Raw genomic sequence first — 16,568 nt, 5'->3', positions numbered from 1 at the left:
CTGCCAATAACAGTGTGTTCCATGGGAGCTGGGTGTCATCGGGGCCACCAGGCCCTGGCCCAAGAAATACTTGCAGTACTGAAGTCTCCAAAGCACTTGCGTCTACTGCCAGTTGTGCCCTGGATGGTTAAACATTGTGTCTTCTCTTTTTAAGATATCTTGAAAAAATTCAGTTCAAACCTCTTTGGCTTCTCCATCGGCAATAGTACGGAAGGGGCTGGATTCAATGTTGCCAAGGGAGGCACCACGTCGCAGTAAGTGTGACTGAAGCCAACAAATGGCAAAGGGGAACTGATGTCTTTGGAGCCCACAAAATACTGTCTTTAAAAGGCAGTCTGCCAGTGTATCAGTTCTCCAAGACATCGGACTGTCTTTGAGCTGCGTGTTCAGGCTGAGTTAATATTGATTATCTATTTGTATTGTACATGCTTCTGTAGTCTGATTTCTGATTATTTATTCTTCTAAAGACAGTATTCTGTGATTTAATTTTATTCTTTTTCTTAAATTTTTATTCTTTTTCTTAAATTATTTTTCTAAAACAGAAACATAACTGAGGCATTAGCTCAAATATTGTGTGCACAGAAGACAAATGAAGAAAGGAGGTTTCTATCCATACTGTTTTCTGCCCAGCCATCAGTTTGCAGCTTCCTCGTTCACTTTTAGGCTGTTTGTAACCAGAAAAAGTTGATGACCCTCTCAGTTATTCCTTGATTTCTGGGAAATGTGTCTTAAACTAACAAATAGAAACTCACTGTTACCTAATTGCACTAAAACTTTCCTCATTTGCAGTGTAAAGAAAATGAACTGAGTGAGCATCTGGGAAAAAACAAACAAACAAATAAAAACAACCATTCTCCTCTCGAAAGAAAACACCACTAGTCTGTTAAGAACAAAAATGTATCTGTTTGTACTGCATAAACTGTGCCTACTGTATGGATGCTCATGGAATTTGTTTCCAGGACTCTGTGACCCCTTTAACAGTCATCAAATTTTCTGTAAGAGTGTTTCAAGATAGCTAGCAATGCCTGTTTAGCTACTGCTCTGAGCTCACTGTGATTCTGGGAGTGCAAATAAACGTGGCCCTGTTTGTGTAGCTGCTGGCAAAATGCTGGACTGATTAGCTCAAGCGCAGACTCATCCCAGTATGTCAGGAGCTCAAGCCTCCAGCTGGTGTCTCAGCATGGCTTGTGCTTTGCTCTGTGGATGTTGCATCCTTCACAGAGCTGAGCTGCAGCCCAGAGGTTCCACAGTATGAGCAAAATCTTTCAGATGAGCTGTAGGGCTGAAGGCCAGAGCAGGAAAGCTGGTTAGGTGCCCAGTTTCTATGTAAACACGACTAGATTTCAAAAGGATTTATGCAGCTAAATATCTCTGTACATCTGGGCATTTGTGTTTTTCTCTAAATAAAATGCACTTGAGCCTACTCTGAGATGGGAAGAATCCATCCCACTTGACTGCCACTTGGCAGCTGTCCTAGCTGAAACCCTTTTAGATCAGGTCTGTGCAACTGCTGTTGCTCTGGTCACTACTCTTCCTTCTGAGGCATCACTTTCTCTGTATGGGTTTCTGCCACTCTTGGTGCTCCCTGAAATGAGGAGTGCAAGAGAAAATAATGATGAGCTTTCAGAGCATGCACCTAAAATCCTTCTGTCCTCTTCCTACAGCAATATGCCAGCCCAAGCACGTGAACTGGTGGAGCTAATGAAGAGCAGCTCGGTGAGTGAATTGCTCCTAAGAAAGAAAGCAGGGACCTCAGGCTGCACCTCAGTGCACTCATGGCGCCAGGTTATTGGGTAACTGAATAGAGTTCTTTACTGATAGGAGAAAAGTCAGTGTCCTCATCTCTGGCATGTTTTCCAAGATAAGCAACTAAGAGTCAGTCACTATCATCAGATTAAAAGTTACCTATGCAAATCCACCCAGGAAGTGTGCAAACACAAAGGGCAGAAGCCAATATGTCTGTATTTGTGAGTTGTGAGAATGGCAGTGGGGAGGAGGAGGAGATCTGGAGTAAGCAGCAGCATTCAAAGTGGAACTCATAAAGGCGTGGAGCAGGGGCCTAATGACCAACATCAGTCACGTTCTTTGGTGACCAAAGACCAAAATCCTCATGGTGGAGTAAATCCTTGCCACACCTCAAGCTCTTAGGTCAGGAATCTAGTACTGTGGACCAACTTACTGTTCCTGCTCCACTGGGGGCTGCAAAGGCTTTTAACACAGTGGATAGTGCTGAAGTTTGGGGTGTGGGGGGAAACGTGGGAGAAAGCTGAGGCTGTCCCGCTCCAAGCATGGTCTGAATTTGTTGTGCTGGTGACTTGTGATTTGTGTGATTTGTTGTTTGAAGTGTGATTTGTTGCTTCGTAGAGTGTCCGGTAAGGGAATAGGAGAGCCTGGTGCTCCTTGGCTTAGACTGACTGGGAAAGAGAGGTACTGAATAGGCAGGATTTGTCAAAGCACGTATCCCTTTGTGCCAGCACTCCTGATGCATGCTGCGTGCTCACTGCGCTGTCAGTTACACTGAGCTACCAAAAGTTTGGCAGTGAAGGGAGCTGCCGTGGCACTTCAGTGAAGTACTACATGGCTCTAGATTCAGTTTTATTCACTGCTATTTATGCCTCTTTAAAAAAAGAGGGGGAAAATCCCCGCCACGCTTTGTGCAACGCTTTCCGAGCAAAGCCTTGCTTTAAGAAGGGAATTCAGACCCGTGGGTGATTCCCAGGCCCTTCCTCTATTTGCGGGATCCTTTCGCAGCTGTTTGTTATGTAAATGCACCGCTCTAAAAATAGCTGCCTTCGATTCCTTTCTTTGTTCTGAACGCTACAAAATGTTTTGCTGAGCTCCAGCTCTCAGCAGCGCCTATTGTCAGCGCGGTGACGTGCGTGCTGCAGCTGCCCTTATATGAGCTCAGTGAAGTCACAGGCCTCCCGGACTCTGCTATTTTAATCCTTTCTCCTGGTCCCTGGGGTGCCTCTCTCCCCTCCTGCCCGTGGGCCAATTCTACCCAGCTGGCTGGGTCCGCAGCAGCACGCTTCCCCGGCTCTCACCAGCCACTCCAGCAACCCCAGCTCTGTCCCCACAGCGCCCCAAAGCCAGTATCTGTTTCCAATCCTGTTCAGGATTTCCTTACAAAAGCCAAGGTGAGCAGCAGCTAGACTAGCGAACGGTTCTCACATCCTCCCAGACAGATGCTTTTCTTTGATAGGAAAAGGGGGAATGGCTTTAAACTAAAAAAGGGGAGATTTAGGTTAGATGTTAAGAATTTTTTTTTTACCCAGAGGGCGATGAGGCAGTGACGCAGCTGCCCAGAGAAGCTGTGGGTGCCTCATCCCTGAAGGTGTCAAGGTCAGGTTGGGTGGGACCCTGGGCTGGTGGGGGGCAGCCCTGCCCGCAGCAGGGGCTTGGAAATAGGTAGGCTTTAATGCCCCTCCAATCTAAGCCATGCTATAACTTTGCTGTCCCTGCGCCTCTTTTGGTCTGCTATGCTGTGCAGTTTGTACCCCCTCTACACCCCCCTTTGGTAAATGTTACCTGCAAGTCTAAGTGGCAAACACAGAAATCTGTTTATTTTCTGTGCCACCAGAAGATTAACTTCAAGGAGGACTGGAAGCTGATCACTATCTTCATTGGAGGCAATGACCTGTGTCAGTATTGCTTGGATAAGGTTTGTATCTCTGAAGCAGGCATGCTTATTTGGACACTTGGCAGGAGCCCAGCCCTGGAAATTTAACCTTTCTTTCTCTCCATGAGCCAAAGCTCCTCTTTGTTTAAAAAGCACTTAGGACTACAATTCCTTTCATCTGTGTTGTATAAGAAAGAAGCACACAGCTTTTAATTTTGAGGCACTGCAGGTCTGGAGTAATGCACTATTTAAGAACCAGCTATCTGCCCTATACTTAACAAAGCAAAGTATAAACTGAAGAGCTCTTCTAACTTGACTGGACAAAGCACTCAAGAAGTGTGATGTCTTATGTTTGTTGTTACAGGGGACACAAGTGAGGATTTACTCTGGAAAGTGTCTCCCTGCAATAATTACTGGAGATGTCTCTTGCTTCAGAATGACACCAAGTTCAGTTTATGAAGTCCAGTTTATGGCGAAAAAGATGTCTTGTCTAGCTGTCAGTGGTCATCCACCTTGAAAAGGTTCCCATAGCACACACTGTGAGGTCCTGAGCTCCAGCTCATTGAAATAACTGAGTACTGTTCTCTCAGTTTTGGTATATTTCCTTTAAAGACTGCTCGCAGTCTCTACCCCCATGGCTGAAACTTAACTACACACAGAGTTGTTTTGCCTATGGGTTTTGTTTATCCACCAAGGAGAGATTCTACTGAAAACTCTTACATAGCTCTAGATTTTCTGCAGAGCTTAAGTGAATGTGTTAGTGCTCGTGTTCCCATGGCACTATATAACCTGTATGAGCATGGCAGTAAACCTCTTGTTCCAAAAATGCCACCAGAAGCAGGAAGGTGCATTTTGTTGGTATATCTCCTCATGCACTGCCTTGCTACTAGGGACTCCATTGCTCAGATGAAAACAGTCAAACTTCTGGGTTATTGAAAGAAGACTGATCTTTATTTTATTTTATTTTGATTCCATAGGAAGCATATTCAGTTCAGAACTATGTAAAGCACCTTCAGGACGCTCTGGATATTTTTTATAAGGAGGTAAGCTTTAAAGATACCCTAGCAAACTGTTCCTGGCAAGCACACTTAAGTTTTTCTCACCTCTGGTAGACTTTCAGTGATTATGTTTCATGCAAGATTATCTTCCAAAGAGCTGAGATCATAATGCAGCACTGAGCAGCAGTCAAACAACTGTGTTAGATAATGCCCTGAGAAAATGTACTGCTCTTTCAGGACAACTGAGTTTCATGCTTTTTTTGCTGCAGATCAAACATTTTGCAGCCTTACTGCCGGTGCTGGTGGCTGAACTGACTGCAAAGTTTCCTTTACCCTAGAGAAAATGGAAATGCCCCAGGGGCTGAAGCAGCGTTTCAGCTAGTTTGTACTAGCTGCCAGGAATTTTTTGGCTGGCATCCACTATATGTCTCCGTCTCTTCATACATTACCCTTGCACATGGTTGCAGTCAGTGCAGTCTGCACTGACTCACTGACCTGAGGATGGCACTTGTTTCTCCCTTTGTAGTGGTATCATGTTCTCTGACTCGGTATGTCTGCTTATTATAATCCCTCCAGCTCCCAAGAGTCTTTATCAACATGGTGGAGATACTCGAGATTTCTGGACTGCGTCAGGTGGCAGCAAGCTCTTCGGGGTGCACTCTGACAGAAGAGTAAGTGAATACAACAAATCTTCACCTTTAATATCCTTTGGGTTTTGTTTCTGTTTGTTTGTTCTGACCAATCTAAACTGTTGCTGCGGTAGGGATAGCCACATTGACCATTCTGATCTATTTTTATTGCTGCCTTTAAATGAGTACACTAGTTCACACTGAGTTTCTATTGCTTCTTCCAGTACTTCAGCTTAAAAGGCATGCACCTGCAGATTGTGGTTGGTCATTGCATTCCTTAGCTCTAAGGCAGCATATCACGGTATAAATAATCACAGTTGCCTTACTACTGACCTTAGTGCCTTTTATGCCTAGCCATTCACTGCTCAGCAGCTCAGGCTGATAGCCCTGATGTCTCTCCATGTATTCAGTGGTGCATTACCTATTGTGTGGGATGGGTTGCAGAATGCAAGACCAGGAGCTGTGTTTTCCACCAAATGAAGGAGACCAAAATCATAACTCCTAGAAAACAGTGGAACTTGTTTTATAAAGTAGCCATGCCCTCAGAAGAATCAGTATGGATGCATTTTATGTCCATGTAAAGTGAGCGTAGTACTCTATAATCTATCTGAGAAAGTTCTAACAAAGACCATTGGTTGGAAGCTGATGCCTAATGAATTCAAATGAAGTAAGGCATGGATTTTTAACAATAGAAGTAATTAAATACTGAAGCACACTAGTTGGGACATTAGTGAATCAACTGTCTTGCTTGATGTTTTCATATTTATTCTTTCTTAGAGAATGTATTTCAGTTGAAGCACAAGTTACCACTTGATACGAGAATAGGAGAAAGAAACACAGTAGTCCGAGGGGTCAGATCACATGAACGATTTCTTTTCTGAACTCCTAGATTTCTGAAATTCTTGGGTATGTCTATATGTAGGGCTTTTTTATTTGAAAACATGATATGCTGCTAGTGTGTGGCACATCAAGCGTGTTTGTGTCTGACATTCAAGACTTGTGAATCCCGCAGCTCTTACTGGCTGTGGCAGGTGCTTAGTGAAAATGAAGTCAAGTGAGGACTTTTTTTTCCTGAAGTACCTGTGTCTAAGTCAGCAAGGAGGCTCTCCTGCCTGTGAGCACTGGTAGCTGTTCTGAGCTTCTTGTGCCAGACACGTTACTGAGTCATTGCATAGACTACTCTAGGTTGGCTTTTTAATTTCACTATTTCTTTCGTTGAAGGAATTTTTGCCCGTGTTTCTTAAACCCCAAAGAAAATTCTTCTGATCTGCAAGAAATTAAGAGAGTCAACAGAGATTTTCAGGTAACAATTTGATACTGCAACTAGTTGTCTTCATTTGTGTTTCTTTTTCATCTTTTCCCTTAATCCCCTTTCTCTCACACAAAACCTCAGAATGAGGTGTGATTGGTGAAACAGCCTGGCTGCAGTTTGATTAAAACCCTGGCCTGCTAGCTGATGAGCAGCAATGCAAGTCTTTCTTTGAGCTTAGTCCTGAGCTCAGTTAGTTCTGTTTCCCATTGCTGCTTTGAGCATTAGGAAAGGAGTTGCTGATGATGCCTGTTTTGTTGGTATATATCTGTTATAAATCCAATGGAGAGCTCACAGGAATTGACATGCTACTGCAAGGGTAACAAATTAACTTGCATCAGCAGTTTTGTCATAAATCTTAGTGAAGGAAATGAATTAAACCAACCTGATATTCCTTTCTTTTACCATAGGCTGAGAGTTAGCACACAGATACCTTACTAGGGGTCAACTGATTATCTGAGAGTAACATTTCATAGTTTCTAGCTTAAGATTCAAATTTAACAAAGGCTATAAATAGCCACTGGAGCAGAAGATTTTTCCATCATTAGTTCTGTGAATGCAGGGATCCCTCTCAGACCACTGCATGTTCTCCGTTCCTCCTATCCTTTCTATAGCTGTAGATGTTGCCTGATGGATCTGACAAAGCTAAAAAAAATCCATCTTGGAAAACACCCACACAAACTTACCCAGGTGGGCGTTTATCTTTACTAGGGAAGTGGGACTAGAACTGTTCTGGGATATGACCAGGACCATTAGTGTTTATACTCATAAGCTGGAAGTTATTAAGAAGACAGTTTCATTATCTCTTTGATTGTCTGTAGGTGTAGTTTTCAAAAGTAGCAGGTGCTTTTCAGTGATTGTATTTCATTATACTTTCAGCACACCTTGCTGAAAAATCAAGCATGTTCCAAATGGCTTAAGTTTGTGTCCCCAGTCCTCTGTCTTTTCTAAAAAGTTTGGCCTTATTCCTTTTTCTAATTCTCCATACATTTCTCTCATGCTTATGAAGCACTGGTTTCTTTAAGATACACACCACAGTTTGTACAGTCAAAGTTAAGCAACTTTGTTTTTCCAAATGTCCTAGCTTCTTTACATCTTTCTCATGCAAATCTCTTCCAAATTATTTGCTTTGCCGTTCTTTGGACTGTTTAATACTATTCAGCTGGATTTGTACCACCTACATTGAAAAAATGTAATACACATATTTTTACAATAGCAGCTAAATGGTAGAGAGACCTCACAAACTCTTTTCCTGTTTCCAACCATGCAATTCCCCACAGGCTGAAGCCTTACAGCTGGTCAACAGTGGTCGGTACGAGCAGCGTGAGGACTTTGCAGTTGTTGTGCAGCCATTTTTCCGAAACACCATTGTGCCTCTGGACAGCGTGAGTCCCATTTTTCTTTCCCATCATGCAAGGACCAGTATCTTGATTTCTCTAAGCCAGTAGAATCCATGAGGCAAGGACTCTGTTTTCTTCGCGTGGTTTAGAGGCCACAGGGTAGAACCTGTAATAAGAGTGACAGAGGAGAGGACAGGAGAGGCTGTGCTGCCTGTGGATCAAAATAGCTTTGGGAAACATTCACAATGGGCATGCTGCACCTAGATACCCTCATACTTCATCTGAACTGCTTGTCCCCTTTTGCTTCTGCTGTTGGAGGGCTGGGTTAGCCTTCACCACAGTGTTTTTCTCTGCTTTAGGTTGTTGAACATGTTCAGATTTTCTTCATATGGAGACCAACATGCCTGACTCACCTAGGACTGGAAACAAGAAGCAGCCTTTGAAGCCAAACACTGATTCTTCCTTTTACTCAGATCTAACATTATATATATGCTGTGTAGTTAAGGGTACAAATTCTCAGCATGAATCCTCAGAACCACTTCCTCAGAACCACTCAGCTGTGCATGATACTCATCTGTTTGTTACAGCATCTTTGTTTTGTTCTGCCAGTCCAAATAATGGTTACAACTTCAATAGCAATAAGGCGTATTTTCTCTAAGGCAGACATTTGCCTCTGATGGACAAGCCCAGTTTTTATATTTTCTAAATTCTCTTGACCTTCTCTTCTCTGGACTGAACAGCTTCAAGGTTCTCAGCCTTTCCTCGTAAGGGAAATGCTCCAGGACCCTCATCATCTTTGTGGCCCTCCACTGGATTGTCTCCTGAACTTCCCTGTCTTTCTTGAACTAGGAGGCCCAGAACTGGATACAGAACTCCAGATGTGGCCTCATCAGGGCAGAGTAGAGGGGAGGGATTACCTCTCTCAGCCTGCTGGCCACACTGTTTGTAATGTGCCTGTGGATCCTATTGGCCTTCTTGGCTGGCTTATGGACAACCTGTTGTCCCCCAGAACACCCAAGATCCTTCTCGGCAGATACCAAAAAGTGTGAAGTGGGTGTGGCAAGTACAGTGCTCTTTTAGATACAGTATGTCAAGTCTTAAAATGTGAAATATATTTATAAATTTATTTTTCTTTTTATTGCAGAATGGCAAGCCAGATCTGAGTTTCTTTGCTGCAGACTGCTTTCATTTCAGTGAAAAAGGCCATGCTGAGATGGCTATTGCTCTCTGGAATAATATGGTAAGAAGCTGCAAAGTGGATCCCTATGTGTTTGTTGTAGGAGTCCCAGCAAAAGATCATGAGAAAGGATATGTTTGTGTGAAACAAAATAGTAAGCAAGAGATAAAATTGTTATGCTAACAGAAGGACTAGTGAACTCTTGAGATCCTTCTGTCTGCATTGCTTGGGAACTCAGCCCTGTTGCCTAAAACAGTATAACCCTTTACTTATCACCTTTGCTTATGAGAATATCTCAGAGTTCCAACATAACTCTGAAGAAAAGTCGCTTTCTGCTTTGCAAATTAATATGGGCTAAAGCAAAAATCAGCCATGTTAAGCGTGCAGTCCTGTATGTTTCCTGAAAAATCCTGCTGAATGAGCTTGCCTTTCTTCATTGATGTCTCCTAGACTTATGAAAACACGTGATAGATTTATTTTTTTCTTCTACCATTAAAAGTGTGGACATGTTGTACCATCCACTCAAATATCTGAGACAATTCTATCAGAGCCACTGAAGCTAATGGAGGACTGAAATCACACCTATGATTACTCTGCTTGCAGTCATGTTCCTTCTGTCATTTTGAGGGAAGCAATTCTTGAATAGTGCTGGCACAGTGTATAAGAAGCATATGCTAGACTTGATAACTCCAAGGTAACAGTCACTTTTGGAATGGTGTTATTTTCCACAGTGGAAAAAGGACTACAGTGCTTTCATGCCACAGCAACATTTCCCCTTCTTGTCTCATTAACACTAGTTTGCAAATGCATTGTGCCAGCAGAAATACTGTATCCTGGTCTGTGAAAGAAACAGACATAAATGGAGGATAAACTATTTTCACTGTAAGTAAAAATTTGAGCAAGATAAGAAACTTTCAACATATTCCATAATGAACTTCAGCACAAGGATTAGGACATCAGGTCTTAAATCTATGCAGTTGCCCTCTATAATGTATAAGTTATACGTCCAGGGTTATGAAAAACAGTATGTGTGATTGTGCTGAGTAATTGATTTGTGCACAACAGATCTATTTTTCAACATCAGGCTTCACTGTGTGGGACTCCAGTTGATGGCAACCTAGTAGACTTTTTTTGTGTAGTAGCTCTAACAAGGTTTGTGTTGGCTCAGAACCCCCTGGAAAATGTAAATAAAATTCAAATAGTGCATGGCTGGAGATCCCAAGGAGAAAAAGAGATGATACCTGGGCATATGGTAGCCTTAAATTGGATTTGTTGCCACATGATTTTCCTATTAGCCATTACTCGTTCCTGAATCACAATTAGTCCTCTTTCTTTGCCACTGGAACTTTAATTCTGTCCAGGCTCATTTCCTACACATGATAGTACTGACTCAGCTTTCTACAGGTTACTGGGGATAGGATTCTTTGTAACACAAAGGGAACTTTTCACTTCCACAGAGCTGTGTCAGTTTGTGTTGATTAGGCTAGTTCCTAGTTAAATCTAATTCTTGTAACACATCCCTTCTTTTTACTCCCTGTCCATGTATGGAGAGGTTGTGCAAGCTTACTGTAAAGGCCGTATTGTTTTGCTGTTCCCTGAAGAGCTCAGCAAGGAGTAGGCTTATGGCCAAATGACATGTATTCTTGTCAGTCCACACAAAGGGCTAGACTGTGCCTGGCCACTGTGTGGGTATGCAGGAATGGGGATGGCTTAAGGAGTCTCTTCCTCACCCTGATGTTCTGTGCCCTTCCTACCTCACACAAAGCCAAGTGTGCTCCCACCCTATGAAGTCAGAAAACTTTTTAATCTTAACAGGCTCCTACAAGTCCCAAATCTACCCCATCAGTCCCCTGACCCAGGAGAAGAGTGTACAGATAGCATGTTTAGCTTGTATTATGCCTCTGTGTTTGCTACATGCATGCATCTTCCAGAAATTGTACAATTATGGACTTGGAGATGCTGTCATCTTTGGAGCTCAGAAGATATGCTCCTGCAATACAGATCACATAGAGTCAAAGTAAAAAAGACAAGCTATAGAATTCTGCACCTCATTGTCCTTAGCCTGGGCATTATGCCAGACCCCTTGCCAAGTGTTCTGGCACAAAAAGTGTTACAGTTGTCTGCAACTAACCAGTCAGGCTGCAGACAGAATGCCACAAGAAACGAGCCACACATCTTTCAAATAATTACATCAGAACCTGAGCTTTTCCCCTTAAGTGCAATAAAATAGCAAATATCCACAACATCAGCACGAAGGCAGGCCAAATGATTAGGACTTATAGGTGTCCACCAGGACCTCAGGACAGCCAGTAAAACCTTACCCTCTGGTTTGCTTCTCATCTTCCCTGCACTTCTTAGATTTATTTTCTTCTCATATCTTTAATACATGAGGCAACAGCCTTTTCATCTTGTGTTGGTTCATCTCTCCCCTTTGACTTTTTTTTTTTTCTGTCTCTGTTTCATATTAAGAAACCGGATAAAGTATTCCCAAACTGGAATTTCCATACTGGAATTTTCCTCTCCATCTTGTGTTGGTTTAGAAAGGGTATTATTTCTCACCAGCATACAAGTGATGCTCTAGTCATGTGGGACAGTAGATGTGTGTATAGATGATAGCAGTGTTGATTCTCTGTGCTGTATACTTGAAATGGTGGGTGACAGCTCTGCAGTTCTCTATGGGCAAGTCCTCAGGTCATTACTTCAGGTGTGTCCATACACAGTTGTAAACACTTCACTCAACATGACTGATCAAGCTTCTACTTCTTAGATTAACCATGGTAACAGATGGTATGTGCACTCCTAGCCAACCACAAATGCTGTGCTGTTAACCTGGACGTATTTTATTTTCCATCTGAAATAGACTCAGGGAAAGCCAATGGTCAGTTAATACAGCTCAGCTGACAAATAATGAACTAAAAGGCTCTGTTTAATTCATTTCCTGTACTGTTGTGAATTTACCCTTAGCTGAAACTCCCAGGGGTTTTCTTGTCTGAGTGTAGACTGCAAAGGTTGGTTCTGTCTCATCCTGCCTGTGTAACTCCACATCATTTCTGAACATGCTTCTGTCACCATGACGCCTAAGCTTCTTTCTTTCAGTACTGTGCTAAGTAATGTGGCTAATATCTCTCATGTGACCTTTTTTCTTTGTGGTTTATACTGTCATTTGAGATGTCTATGTGGGAGAACTGGGTATATAGTGAACCACTTTGTTGTAGCAGAATATTTAAAGTATGTGGTAGTCAGAGCTATTTTCTCCTGCACTCGGTGCAAAAGGAGGAAAGGCTTCTCCTGTTCTTTGCTTCCTGAGTTCTTTTTCTGCAGACAGTGCGTCAGATTCTCAGTGTCTTCAGTTCATGAGTGTTAAAATGTTTGGAAACTCTCCTATGATGCACCTTCTCCCACGTTTCTTCATTGCTGCAGGCACCAAAAGATTGGATGAAATATTGTAGGCACACAAGTCAGGAATCTGAGGAGAAAAAAAAGTCCTCATTATTTACTATTGTTTTTTCCTTCCTCAGATGGAACCAGTTGGTGAAAAGCAGACTTACAATAATTTTACCTATGACAGATCAAAACTCAAGTGTCCAAACACTGTAAGTAAAAGCTGTACTCTCCTTTAATCACATTTATTTTTCCCTTCTTATTGTTTTTCTTTATTTTTCAAGAACATCTTTGTAAAAGTTTTAAATAGCAAAAATATGCTGTTCATTATACATTGGAAATTCTACAGAAAATTTAATGTAGAAGATATGTCCTTACTTCAGTAAAAAGTCTCTACTTGAACCAGTTTCAGTGAGTCTACATATTTTCATTTGATTGTCTGCAGCAAACAGATTTGGAAATGATGCCATCACTGATGTTTCTGAGGTGACTTCTCTCTTTTCTTCTAGGAGCTTCAAGCAGCGGGGCAGGAAACAGTTTGGGCTAAGACAGAAAACAGAACAGTTGACTGTGGGTCTAGAAATTGACTCCCCTCTCTGGGAGGGGGTATTCTATGCTGTCTGTATAGTTAACAGAATTAGTAGTTCAAATAGTATTTATATAGATGTATGCTTAACAGAATAAACAGTTAAAATAGTATGACAGACAAGATTATTTTGGTGGAAGGGAATAATTGAAAAGGGATGGAGTGCTCACCTGCATCCCAGGCTCGCAGTGGAAAAATTTCAAAGGGAGCAATCTCCAGAAAGTGATCCTTTCCTAGTGGCAGTCAGCCCTTAAATGAGGTCTAAGAGGTCACACAGGTGAATTGCCTTCACCTGTGCTCCCATGGCTGACTCAATGGTTCAGGCTGTGATCCTACAGTTCCCATACGGCTATCTAAATGTTGCCTGTGAGTTGTCTGTGGTCAGTAAAATACCTTTCATCTCCCTTTCTAGGAGAAACCCTTTCTTTCTACACTGAGAAACAGTGGATTCAGGAATTCACCTCTCAACCTAGAGAAAACGGAACCTTCAGTCCCCTACTGGGCAGTCATTGTGGCAGCAGTAGCTGGAGTCCTGGTGGGTTCTTTGCTCCTCTGGGTTGTGTCAGGAAGAAGAGCCAGGAGACACCAACATGAGATCGATGCAGAAAAGAACATGAAAACAACATCTCTGTAAAACCAGTGAAGCAAAAGTCTGTCTCTGCAGAATTAAAAAAAAAACAAACAAAAAAAAAAACAGTTGGACATTCGTCAAACCTTGTTTTTAGCCAGGAATTTTTGGGCTCACTCTAGTACTGATCAGAAATGCACTGTAGGGCTAGCTTCCACAGATCAGTGAGGTGGATAATGGAGTTCAAAATGTTAAAGCATTTTCATGCTGGGATGTGATTCTCAGTTTCTTGAATATCATACAGGATATGTTATTCTGTAATATACAGGATATCATACATACTTGTTCATGCACCTTGGCACCTTATTTGTCCCTTTTTCCTATAAAACTCTGAGTATAAAATTTTAGATACATATCCACAGTTGTGACCCAATGGTAAGGTGTGAGAAAGAAGAGAAGTAGCGATTTCACATGTTAGCTTCCAGTAAGACCACTGAGCTGAAGGTGCTAAGGTCATACTAGAACCTTCAGGAAAGTGCAACACCAAGGAAACATCTTCTAGCAGCTTCTGATCAACCATGTGCCAGAGCAGTCTGGCTCATGTGGGACCTGTGGTGTGTTCAGTTTATCCCAGACTGGAATCACTGGGGTTGTTCTCTAAGAAAGAATTTGCAAAGATTTTTCAAACTTCTCAGGAGTTGAGATGATCTTTCCCGGTAGCCAGGCATTCCTTATTATGATACTTGCAGGTCATTTCCTATGATCTACTACCATGGATGATACTACATATATTTACTGTGGTCTCATTTTTCAGTACCTATATTTCATGTGCCAAACACTTCTAATTTTGATTTTATTTAAACTAAAGCATAGTTTGTAATGGTGCGACTTTTACATTTCCATTCCGGAAATGCAAATAAGCTGAAAATTAAAACACTTTCAGGGGGGAAAAAAGAAAAGAAGTATAAAAATGTATATCGTGTTTCTTAAGTCTAGTCATTACACACATACACAGAAGGTATTGAGGCTCCATTTCGCACATTGTTCTGGACAAGATAAAAAAGAGATGGGTAAAATACAGCGTGTGTAGTGAGGAGCCATAGCTCCACTCGTCCATCCTTTGATCTGCTCTCAAAGGTTGGACTGTTACTGGTAGGACTGTTGTTTGCATTAATCCTATCCACAGGTGTGTCTCAGTGTGGCAGCTATGTATGCAGACCCAAACAGAGGTGAATTTGAAATGCAAAACAGAAGCACCTGTATCTTGTTTCAGTGCAGCTCAGGCGTAAGCTCAAACAGCTCTGCTGTTTTTCCAGTCCCTGTCTTCAGTGTGCATCATTAACCATCTACCTGATGTCTCAACTGCTGATACTAATTTAGTTAAACTACTGGAAACAAAAACAGCCTTAAACACATAATGCAAGACATCTATATTCCAGCACGTTCCACAGCATCATTACCTCAGACACATTATAAGGTGTGAGGAACCTGACCAAATATCGCAGTGGGTCATGAAGGTTACAATCTCTTCTCATTCTTAATTGTTGTTCTCATAAGTCCTCTTCCATCCTGGGTAGCTACAAATCACGTGGCCCCTGGGTTGGGAAGGAAGAAAAAGATACCATTCTCTGTTAACCTTTGATCAGTACTGGGTACCCTGGAGACAGATGCAAATCTGTTCTGGATTTCATGCTGGTGCCCCCTATGAGAATTACTGGAGGGACCCTTCCTTATGTAGGAGTCTGAATTTTGTTCTGAATTTCTGAAAGCAAAAACATTAGAGATGCAGCCAGTTAGGAAGTGAGACAAAAACATTGCTCTTACCTCCTTCAGTATTTCTAAGGATGCTAGTGGAAATTATTATTGCTTGGGTGACTTCAGACTGTACTCCACATACTCAGTTCCCTGAAACACTTGGCTTTGTGAGAAATGCTGCCTTTACTGAAGCTTTTGGGAACTGAGCCTGTTGAGCTTAAACTATATTGGTTCCATGCTGCTTCTGCAACAGGAGCCTTTTCCTGTAGTATCTCTGGGTACAGCTCTGCTGCACTATTACAGCAGGAGCATGTAAGAGATGGAAGTGGAAATTGTGTGCTCCTTATTTAGACTGTGGAAATATCTTCTGGCATCTTTCTGGTGTGGACTGAAGAATGTGATGAACATTTAAATGATGGACATTTAAAAACAAAGTAAAAAACAAGCAAGAATCGTGCAGTTTTCAGCTGTCTCACAGGCAAAACTGTTTCCTTGTAAATATCAATGCCAAGTACTCTCTGTGCTTATTAAGTAGAGTTAGGGTTAAATTGAAATGAATGGCAAATTATTAGGTCTGGATCTTTGACTGCATTCAGTGTAGCATTAAATCAGAATCTGTGCATCCTGTCTGTCAGTTGTCTGTTTTCCCTCTTTCCTTAATAACACGCCCTTGGTTTCATTGCCCTATGGCATGTTCCTCGTTGCACTGCTGGGTGCAGATTGCTTACTGATGCACAAAGGAAGACAGGCGTAGGAGGAACTTCAAGCCTGTGTGAAAAAGGAAGCATGAAATGGATGGTGTCCTAGCCCAGGATTTTACTTCAGACAATAGTGGTCTTTCCTGCTGCTGAAAAGCACCTCGTATGTCCTCTGAAAACTGGCTTAGCTCTTCCACTGGGGGAGAGCTGCAGCTCGGTGCACATGGACAGTTGTTGACCAAGGGACTGCCTGGTGTAGGTGATTGCTGGGAGAAGTGGTGTGCTGTTGCGTGGCCATGTAAACTGATCTGGTCTTCAAGGGAAGTGTCAGATTCTAATAACTGTTGGCAGTTTGTCTACAGCTTAGGCAGCAGCTGAATACAAATCCTGTCCTTTTTGTCGACTGATGGAAGAGCCCTGGATTCTTACAACTCTGCATTTGGGTTATTCATATTCCCTGAGTTATTTAAAGGATTTGCTGTTGGTAGACCACAGGTTTGCAGAACTT

At 42.2% G+C, this 16,568-nt stretch overlaps 1 protein-coding gene across 1 annotated transcript in view; it reads left to right on the top strand.

Moving 5' to 3' along the window:
- The window catches only part of PLB1 (phospholipase B1), a 77,888-nt gene extending 63,975 nt beyond the window's left edge, over nucleotides 1-13,913 (top strand). Inside the window, exons 49-58 of the mRNA XM_065736241.1 lie at nucleotides 155-254; nucleotides 1,665-1,716; nucleotides 3,581-3,661; nucleotides 4,597-4,662; nucleotides 5,194-5,288; nucleotides 6,468-6,549; nucleotides 7,836-7,940; nucleotides 9,040-9,135; nucleotides 12,591-12,665; nucleotides 13,452-13,913. Coding sequence (XP_065592313.1) covers nucleotides 155-254; nucleotides 1,665-1,716; nucleotides 3,581-3,661; nucleotides 4,597-4,662; nucleotides 5,194-5,288; nucleotides 6,468-6,549; nucleotides 7,836-7,940; nucleotides 9,040-9,135; nucleotides 12,591-12,665; nucleotides 13,452-13,673 — 974 coding nt within the window. The 3' untranslated portion in view covers nucleotides 13,674-13,913. The remainder of the gene's footprint in view (nucleotides 1-154; nucleotides 255-1,664; nucleotides 1,717-3,580; nucleotides 3,662-4,596; nucleotides 4,663-5,193; nucleotides 5,289-6,467; nucleotides 6,550-7,835; nucleotides 7,941-9,039; nucleotides 9,136-12,590; nucleotides 12,666-13,451) is intronic.
- Nucleotides 13,914-16,568: the final 2,655 nt, after the last annotated feature.

Source organism: Cyrtonyx montezumae, unplaced genomic scaffold (genome assembly GCF_038088225.1).
Source record: "Cyrtonyx montezumae isolate F1298 unplaced genomic scaffold, pur_monq_1.0 scaffold_0, whole genome shotgun sequence".
In the NCBI taxonomy this organism is placed as follows: domain Eukaryota; kingdom Metazoa; phylum Chordata; class Aves; order Galliformes; family Odontophoridae; genus Cyrtonyx; species Cyrtonyx montezumae.
Note: the sequence above shows the minus strand (reverse complement) of the source record. Positions and strands in the feature narration are given on the sequence as shown.